The sequence below is a fragment of the Halyomorpha halys genome, unplaced genomic scaffold (assembly GCF_000696795.3).
Source record: "Halyomorpha halys isolate HHAL.00 unplaced genomic scaffold, Hhal_1.1 Scaffold1066.1, whole genome shotgun sequence".
Classification (NCBI taxonomy): Eukaryota; Metazoa; Arthropoda; class Insecta; order Hemiptera; family Pentatomidae; genus Halyomorpha; species Halyomorpha halys.
In genome coordinates this window covers 172,886-182,619 of record NW_027105978.1, presented here as the reverse complement: position 1 = coordinate 182,619, position 9,734 = coordinate 172,886, and the positions used below count along the sequence as shown (strand labels likewise).

The following is a 9,734-nucleotide window of genomic DNA, read 5'->3' as shown; positions in this document are numbered from 1 at the left end:
TAGTCCCGATGAAACTCTACAAAGTGTACAGTAGAACCTCTGAAAATAAATAGTTGTTAACTATTATTATTCTTTTTTATCGCAACCCTGACCCATCGCATTTGAAATAATACGGTAAATAACAATTTGTATATTCAACCATGAAATCGTCCATTTCTAGGTCTTTCCTCAAATATGTACATTCAATATTGGTTTATTATTAGAAATACAGTTTACAAACTATCTGAGAAATGATGGTATAATTTGTGACTGTCAAGGAGTCATGGCAATCATTCTTTTTATTCTAGAATTCTGAAATACTCCTTATTAATTTTTTAAAAACTCCTTTTTCGAAAATTACAATGTTATGGTTGCCAATTAAAATTTGAAAAAAAACTTTGACATAATTTTCATATAAAAATTATTAATTTTATAAAACACTCAAACAAATAATCAACACTGTCAAACAACCGAAGTGTTTGTGTTTTTGTTTAGGTGAAGGTTATAATTCAGGTATTTAGAAATAAAATGTAAAATTTAACTTTATGTGGGAAAATAATCTTGGAATTATATGTAAAATCGTTCTCAGGATTCCAAGATGTCATTTATGCAAAGAACTTTACTAACTTCTAAATTACCTCCTAAATCCAGTAGTCAACCAAGGTTTGAAACTTCTACTGTTCTATGATTTATATTTAGTCCTTGTCAGACATTCCTTATACTTACATACTATTTTTTTAGGAGAAGAGGCAAGTATGATTTTACACCTGTATCATGGAAGAAATACTTTGAAAAAAAAAGAGATGTCGTTATCAATGGAAATAGCTTTAGAATTTATACTAGTGGCGATAAAGGTCCCTTGTTGGTATTTCTTCATGGTGGAGGATTTTCAGCACTTTCTTGGGCCCTATTAAGTGTATGTTTTGTTAATTAAAACTATTTTCTTAAAAATAATATAATTTAATTTTGTTCTCTTTGCATACTATATTCTGTACTATTTTTCAGTCAATGCTGTGTGAAATGGTAGAATGCCAAATACTGGCTATGGACCTTCGAGGACATGGAGATACTGTCACCCAAAATGATGAAGACCTTTCTATTGAAACGCTTTCAAGGTTTATCTATGAACAATCAACTTCATTGATGATAAATTTGTTTAGTTTCTATAAAACATCTTTCTCAAATTTTTAGTGATGTCGTAGATGTGATTAACTATGTTGATGCAGAGATGCGGCCAGTTATACTGATTGGTCACAGCTTAGGAGGTAGTATAGCTGTCCATGCTGCCCATAATCCAAATCTTTCCTCTTTGAATGGGATCGTTGTAATAGATGTTGTTGAAGGAACAGCTTTAGGTGCTCTTTCATCGATGCAAAGTATACTTAGAGGAAGACCTCAAAGTTTTAATTCTATTGAAGATGCTATAAAATGGAGGTTTTTATCTAGACACTTAATCTCATACAATTTTCTCTGTTTGTTTTATATTATCTATTATTCATTTCTGTTCAATGTTATTTAGTGTTCAGAGTGGCCAATTGAAAAACATTGAATCAGCAAAGATATCGATGCCAGGACAGTTAAAAAAGTATGTATTAAACTTTTTAATTATTAGTAATACCCTTAAACTTAAACAATTTCATTCAATCATCATTTAATTTTCAATGTAATAGTTTGAGGGATCTGATTTGTTATTGAAAAACTTATGTATGCTAACTTCACACAAAAGATTATGTGTAAATAGTCCTGACCTTTTTTTATAGATGGTGGGTTAGTTCCTATTATATGCAGATTTAAATCAAGAATTTATTTTTTATTTTTAATAATATAAGAAACACAATTATTATATTCCTTAAAGCTGTAATTAATTGAGGAATTATTTACTGTATTTTATTTTAATATGGGTGAGATATACTCATAATTGTCACTTTTTTAGTTCCAAAACTAACAAGCCTGCGACAACTGAGCTAGAAAATGAAGTTGTTGAAGGATCTTTGTCTGAGTTGCCACATCCTCGATCAAATGTTGAAAGTATTGCTGAAGATGAAGAAGCTACTTTCAAACCACCTGTAAGTTATGAAGATACTTCAGTGTATTAATTTACAAAGAAATAAATAACCATTTTTTTTTATTTTGGTAGGATGTGGCGAGTGGAAAGTATTCATGGAGGATTGATCTTAGATCAACTGAAAACCATTGGCCCGGATGGTTTCAAGGCCTTTCAAAATTGTTTCTTTCTACTAATGTTCAAAAACTCTTATTGCTGGCTAGTCTAGATCGGTTAGACACTGACTTAACTGTTGCTCATATGCAAGGTTAGTAATTTAGTTATTTAGAATTATTCTTACATTTATTTACACAATCTAGTGAAGATCTGAAAAAATTTTGTTAAATATAAATTAAATTGTAGGTTTTTAATGGGACCCAGTAACCTCCCTCCCCACTGTTGTGATGCTAAGTGATATTTGTTGGTCTCTTTTATGATTTTTAAAAAAGTAGTAAATTTTTTTTTATTTTATTTTTAATGATACTTTGAAACTATTAAAGAAATTATGTAATGTTTTATGCACATTACCAAATGAATCTGATTTTGATGACATAAAAAATTTATGTGAAAAACTTCTGGGCCAATCTATAAAAATAAAATTAACTTTTGCCGAAGATGGTCCAGATGTGCATTAAGAGTGAATAATAATTAAATAAGTGGCACTTAATTTATTGGGGTAACAGGTCGGTTATCTACATCAAGAAGGCGAATTTCATTTTTATTTATTTCATTAACTGGTTTTATATATGAATCAAATTCATTGTTTCTAAAGTCTGAATATTCATATCTTCAGTATCATTGATGTCCAATTACTTTTAATGTAATTGATGGGTTATTGATTTCATCAATTATATATAATAATCGTAATGATGGTAATGCAATAAAGATTAATGTAATTGATGGTATAACTGTTCAGATTAATTCAATTGTTTGTCCTTCTAATAAATATTGATTAATATATTTGTTTTTTGTCAAAGTTATTATAATATATGCAACTATAATTGTAATTATGGATAAAATTATAATAGTATGGTCATGGAAAAATGTTAATTGTTCTATTAATGAATAATTTGCATCTTGGGTTAAAATATTTCCTCATGTTGCTATTTCTAATAAAAGATTTTTTATCTTTATTTATGAAGCTTAAATTCATTGCACTAATCTGCCATATTAGAAAATTGATGATATTATAGGAATTTCATTATATAAATGTTCAGCTGAGGGTGTTTTTTGTAATCTTTCAATTCTTGATGTTATATTTTCTCTAAATATTAGTAATCGTTTAGTTACAATACTTTCTCATAAATAATCAGAATATCGTCAAGGTATTCCTCTTAATCCTAAAAAATGTTGGGGGAAAAATGTAATATTAACACCTAAAAATATAGTAATAAATTGAATTTTTAATCATTTAGGATTTATTCTTAATCCAGCGAAAAAAGGAAATCATTGGATAAATCTTCCTATAATAGCGAATACTGCACCTATTGAAAGTACGTAATGAAAATGGGCTACTACATAATATGTATCATGTAAAATAATATCAATAGATGAATTAGCTAGAATTACTCCTGTTAATCCCCCAATGTTAAATAAAAATACAAACCCTAATGCTCATATTATAGCAGGTGAATAATTTATTTTTACACCATGCAATGTAGCTAATCATCTAAATAAGTGGCACTTATTTAATTGCCAACGATTTTTTGGGCGATAGTATGTAGAAACTGGCTTTAAGTCTAATACACTTTGCGGTATTTTCTGCAACTGTCATCCTGAAATTTTGGCCGAAACCTTGGTACAATAAAATAAGTATCACTTATTAGTGAATGAATGAAGTAATTTTTTTCTTTTTCATAATTGCAGAATGACAAAAAAATAAATAAATTTACCAAAAAGCTTAGGGTAGCCCATCAGCTTGAGTAACTTAAATATGTTCCTATAATCTTGAATTTGTTTTAAAATTACATAAAAAAAATAGAGCTAAATGAAAAATAAAAGATTAGCACTCAAGATCTATGAGTAATCATACTTGAAAGTTAAGGCCCCGTTTACACAATTGTGTAACAAATGATATAGTTCTCTCCATTCAATAAACATCTATCTTCACTTTCTGACAATATATTCTTACCAAACCTATCTCTTGCCGGTTCTCTTAGGATTGAAAAAACTGCCAGAAAGTTGAAAACATCTGGTTTCCTGAGAATCTACAGTGAGCAAATGTTCTATCAACCATCATCATATTCCAAGTTTTCTTATTAAGTGTTTCAGTTCGCATCTCCATTAAAAAAAATATGTGAAGTATGTTTTGGTCAAATTTAAAAGTTTTGTATAATGAGTGAAATTTTGCTTTCGCAAGTCTCTCCAGCGATAACTTTCAATTTTTTCTATTCACTCCGCTACATCATCCTTCTCCTTGGTCTTCTTTCTTTTTGTCTCTAGTGTGCTTTAGATCACTTATTAGTATTTTCACTCCTTACTGCACCCCTGTACCATCTCCTCAAGTTAATTCACAGTGAACCAGAAACATATCATAAAAAAAAAAAAATTAAGTGACCGAAAGTGTCTTCAGTTTGATGGTTTTGTGCTAATAAACATATTATGTTTTAAACTTTGTAAAGAAAACTTTGTGCTTCAGTGTTAACGATCTTTTTAGTCCTTTCTGCATTATAAGTATATACTAGTTTTCTCTACAACCTAATATATAATATAAGATAAGGCGGTATTTAGTTGTCCATGGAAAAAATAGTTTTCTATTGAGTCGACTCCAATATTAATTGAACATTTATTCATGTTCTTTATTTATAGTAACTGTAAACAATACCTTAAAGGAAAGGTACAATATTTTTCTAAATCACCTACAGTTTTTCTGATTGATTATTGATTATTTTTCTTCTCTATTTTGATGATTCATAGCTTGATATAAGATAGAGTAATGTCTTCCTCAGTAAAAGAAATATCTGAGGTATAAATAATTTTTTAAATCAGAGATAGTATTTTCTGAAAGTAGTGTGTTCAACAAATACGTTCACTGAACAAATTCTTCATCTTTACTTATACAGGTTATTTCAGATTTAAATGGCCAAACTGAAAATATGAACCAAGGACCTCAAAACAAGAAAAACTAGCAAAGAAGCCATTAAAAACCATCGAAAGGCCTACAAAAGATTTCAAAAGTCCATGACAACTTATAACTTAATAGAGTACGAAATACAGAGAGCAATTTGTAGAAAAACATTTAATCAATGCAAAACAGAATCCAAAACATTTACAGCAGTATAAATGCTTCTACTAGTTCTGCCATCGTTTGGAGTAAAATTCGAAAACTCATGTCCAAATTCTCTCACCCCCGCTTGACCATATTAGTCAACGGACGACTGTCCGATGACTCGTCAATAGTTTCAAATATCTTTGCTGATTACCTTTACGAACTATATAACTCTCACCTAAACAGCATACCTAAGAAAACAGAATTTCAAAACAGTACAGATGAAACAACATTGTAATACAATGTTCAATTTACAATGTGGGAACTAAACAATATATTGAATACAGTAAAATGTTCATCCCCCGATCCTGACAACATTTGGTATGAAATGATTAAAAATCTTTCAAACAGCACAAAAAAAATGGCTACTTGATTATTACAACTAAGTCTGGCAAACTGGAAAATTACCGAATATCTGGTGCAATTCTATTGTCATTCCAATTCTAAAAACTGGTAAAGATAAGCGTATCCCATCTAGCTACCGCCCAATCTTTCTTACAAGTTGTATCTGCAAAATAATGGAGAGAATGGTCAAAAGAAGATCAAGGTGGATCATAGAAAAACATAACCTTATACAATCATTCCAATCGGGATTTCGAAAAGGCCGATCTACAATTGACCACTTGATAACATTGGAAACAGAAGCACAGTATGCTTGTCCTCTATAGGAATCACTGGACAAATGTTCTCATTTATCAGACAATTTTTGACAAATCGGCATTTTATGGTACGAGTTGGATGTGAACATTCTAAGAAGTACAGGCAGATTAATGGGGTACCTGAGTGATGTGTCCTCAGTCCCACTTTATTTTCTCTGGCTATTAATGAATTAGGACTCATTTGCCTAGGGGAGTTGAGCCACTTTTGTTCGCCGACGATCTGGCAATCTTTTATCAATCAGGCAGTATTCAAGATATTGAACTTAAACTACAAGACAATAAATAGGATAAAAAAAAACTGGTCATATACTGTCAATATTCAATTTTCCATAGATAAGACAAAATGCCTCCACTTCAGTAGGAAACGAAATACATCTCAACTACCTGGTCTATTTCTAGGAAACTCCCTATTACCATACACCGATTACCATAGATTTTTAGGCCTAACATTCGATAAAAGACTAACCTGGCAATACCATATCTCTGCACTAAAATCTAACTGCACAAAAAAACTAAACATTATCCGTTTACTAAGCCATACCTCCTGGGGTGCCGATAGATCTAGCCTTCTTAAACTTTATTAGGCATTAATACGCTCGAAAATGGCCTACAGCTCATTCATCTATGGCTCGGCTCATTCCTAAGTGCTTGCTAAACTGGATACAGTCCATCACACCGGAATCCTAATCACGACTGGAGCATTCTAACAAGCCCCATTCTAAGTTTATGCGCTGAATCCGGACTATTGCCACTTTCGTTCAGAAGATCTAAATTAGCCATAAACTACAGTTCAAAATTATATCTACAAACAAAACATCTGACACATAAATATATTTTTAATCCATAATTTTCTATTCTTTTTCGACAAAAACAAAATTCAACACTTCCTATCAGAAAGACTCCTCGGATATCGCTTTTCTCAAAAGGATAACAATTGACAAATCCGAAAATAATCATCCACCATGGACCTTCCAACGTCCTAAAACTATTCTAGACCTGTCCAAATTCTCGAAAAATAATACTGAACCAGTTGAATATAAAGCCCACTTTTCTCCTCTAATTCAAAACATGCCCGAATCCTTTATAATCTATATAAGATCATATAGATAGATATATCAGATAGATCAGCAGCATCATCCTTTGTAACTAATGACTCAACATTCAAAATTAAACTCCACAAACTATGAAACATATTCACTGCCAAACTAAATGCAATAGCAGCAGCACTTCACTTCTGTTTGTCTATGAACCACACCTGTTGGTATTAATGTTTTACAATAATTACAGATTCATTAAGCTCGTTAAAAGGTTTAGATTGTATGTATCCGCATCCAAAAATTTCCTGCATCCATTTTCACATAAAAACTCTACACAATATGGGTATGTCAGTTACATTTATATGGGTTCCAAGCCATGTAGGGATCGCAGGGAATGAACTAGCCAATCATGCTGCAAGAAAAGCACTAGCGCTTCCGGGACAGGGTAAAGCAATTTTAACTCTGTCAGAGATGAGCAGGCCTCTTGTAAAGGAAGTCAAAGATAAATGGCAATGTTTGTGGAATAAAAGCCCAATGAGTAAATTATTAATTATTAAAAAGGATGTCAAGCCCTGGGGTACCTCCAGTCGCAAATGCCGTAGAGAGGAGGTTGTACTGACCAGGCTGAGAATAGGTCACACGAGGCTCACCCACTCCTATCTTATTTCAAAAGAAACGCCTTCGAACTGCCATTATTGCAACAACAATCTAACAATAAACCATATTTTCTAATGATGCCCATATTTCACACCATACCTCAATAGCTTAGGACTAAACCAAGATATCTCAAAAACCCTTGGAGACGACGATAAAGCAATAAAATTGGTGTTTCAGTTTCTAAAATCACCAAAACTTGATGACAGAAGTATAACTTGATTGGAAGGGAAAAAATAATAATAAAATAATAAATAATCAAATTAAAAAATAAATAAAATTTAACGAATATTAGCAAAATTAAATAAAATATAAATGGCGTTGATAACGAATGAAGTTTGGCACCACTAAACAAAAACAAACAAACAAGAAAAAAATTTCCTCTGAAGGTATGTATGTCCGCAAATGCTTCGTTTAGGAGATATTCACACCTAAAAATTTTCATTATTATGAATTATTTACAATGTATGAAATAAATAAAACGTATTTATTTGTTCTAACTACTTTATTAATTAAATGTAAACATTAAGATTTATATTAAATGTTGTTCAAAGTGAAGGTATATCTGCAAACGCTTTGTTTAGCAGATGGATTAGATAGAATACTAATATGGCCTTTTATCCTTAACTGTGTAAAAACTATTGGCAACATAAGGATTAATACTATTTGGAATTAGCACTGGCAACTGTCAATAACATATATCATATTGTAAGAGACTTTCTCAGAGTACTCATCATTATGCCTTCAATATAAACTAATGGTGAATATGCCGATATGGTGTTTGTGTACGGTTTTTGCAATGGTAATGCTAATGCCCCCCATCATGAATATGCCAGGCAATATCCGAATAGAAGATTACCATGCAAGTCTATCTTTAGCTCCACATTTCAACGTCTTAGAGAAACTGGTACATTTTCTTTAATACCATGTGCACCCTATTTTTATACAGGGTATTTTTGCCTCTATACGAAATGAAGAAAGGAGTGCGACCATATAACAATATTTTGATGATAATCCATCTGGCTGTGTACAAAGAAATAAAATATTAAGCAAACTATAGTATGGAGAACTCCCATTGCAGATGAACTTCACCCATATCATTATCAATGGATACAAAATTTATTACAAGATTTTCGGCAAAAAAAGACATTTTTCAGATGGGTACTTAAAACAAGTTGAGCATAATCACAAGAGAAGGTATCTTCAATCAGAAAAATAATCACCTCTGGTCATGGGAAAATCCCCATGCAATTCGTGAGCATCAATTTTAGCACCAGTTTCAGTGCAATGTATGGTTGGGGATAATAGACAATATTTTAATAGATCCGTATTTCTTGCAACCTCAACTCAATGCAGGTACATTTCTGGAATTTCTTAATAATGATTACTATGATTTAGTTGAACATATCCCACTACAACTGAGAAGGGACTTGTGGCTTCAATTAGATGGTTATCCTGTACATTATGGAAGAGGTTCACGACAATTGTAGTAGACAAGTGGGTCAAAGCGTCATTTTAACAACCTCGAAACTGCAGTCGCATCAGTTCGATTCCAGTGTGAAAGGGTTGATTTTTTTAGTTTCTTCTTGGTGACCATAGATCTAAAAATGTTTTTTTTTCCCCTTTTTTAAAGATGGTTTCATATAGATTAAAATTGCTATATAACCAATCCAACAGTTGAAATAGTTCAACCCTGACAATGTAGAGCATATAAGAAGAAAAAAGACTCATTTACTATTTTGTTATTGATTGAGGCAGGAAAATAGATAGACGATTTAAATATTCCCATTTCTCACCAGTATATTTTAGTTCAACAAATATTATAATTATTAACCTCTATCTTTATTTATATATATTTTTGTATCTACTATAAACCATTTTTGTGTCTAACTTTTTTTTTGTAGATAATTGTTAATATTGTTCCTTTAGGAAAATTTGAGGTACATGCTTTTGAGCAAAGTCGAGGCCACTGTGGTCATGTCATCCATGAAGATATACCTGATGCAGTAGCTGAAGTTTTCTCTACTTATCTTGTTAGGAATAAATTCGCCCAACCCAAAAATAACTATGAAGAAGGGTAAGTTTTATTTAAA

The 9,734-nt window shown here is 31.3% G+C and overlaps 2 protein-coding genes across 3 annotated transcripts in view; one reads left to right on the top strand and one right to left on the bottom strand.

Annotated features, from left to right (window-relative positions):
• Positions 1-375: 375 nt before the first annotated feature.
• LOC106688160 (protein phosphatase methylesterase 1) overlaps positions 376-9,734 on the top strand; it is a 20,075-nt gene continuing 10,716 nt past the window's right edge. Inside the window, exons 1-9 of one of the 2 annotated variants that reach the window (XM_014432492.3) lie at positions 376-492; positions 569-642; positions 721-895; positions 985-1,094; positions 1,171-1,413; positions 1,499-1,564; positions 1,913-2,045; positions 2,117-2,291; positions 9,571-9,718. In XM_014432492.3, coding sequence (XP_014287978.1) covers positions 578-642; positions 721-895; positions 985-1,094; positions 1,171-1,413; positions 1,499-1,564; positions 1,913-2,045; positions 2,117-2,291; positions 9,571-9,718 — 1,115 coding nt within the window. In that variant the 5' untranslated portion in view covers positions 376-492; positions 569-577. Of the gene's footprint in view, positions 643-720; positions 896-984; positions 1,095-1,170; positions 1,414-1,498; positions 1,565-1,912; positions 2,046-2,116; positions 2,292-9,570; positions 9,719-9,734 lie in introns of both variants that reach the window. The other variant, XM_067053599.1, reaches the window with a different exon arrangement.
• Positions 3,172-3,797, bottom strand: LOC136797324 (cytochrome c oxidase subunit 1-like). The gene is given in 2 exon segments (XM_067053602.1): positions 3,172-3,684; positions 3,770-3,797. Coding segments are annotated over 2 exon segments (519 nt in total). The 3' UTR covers positions 3,172-3,193.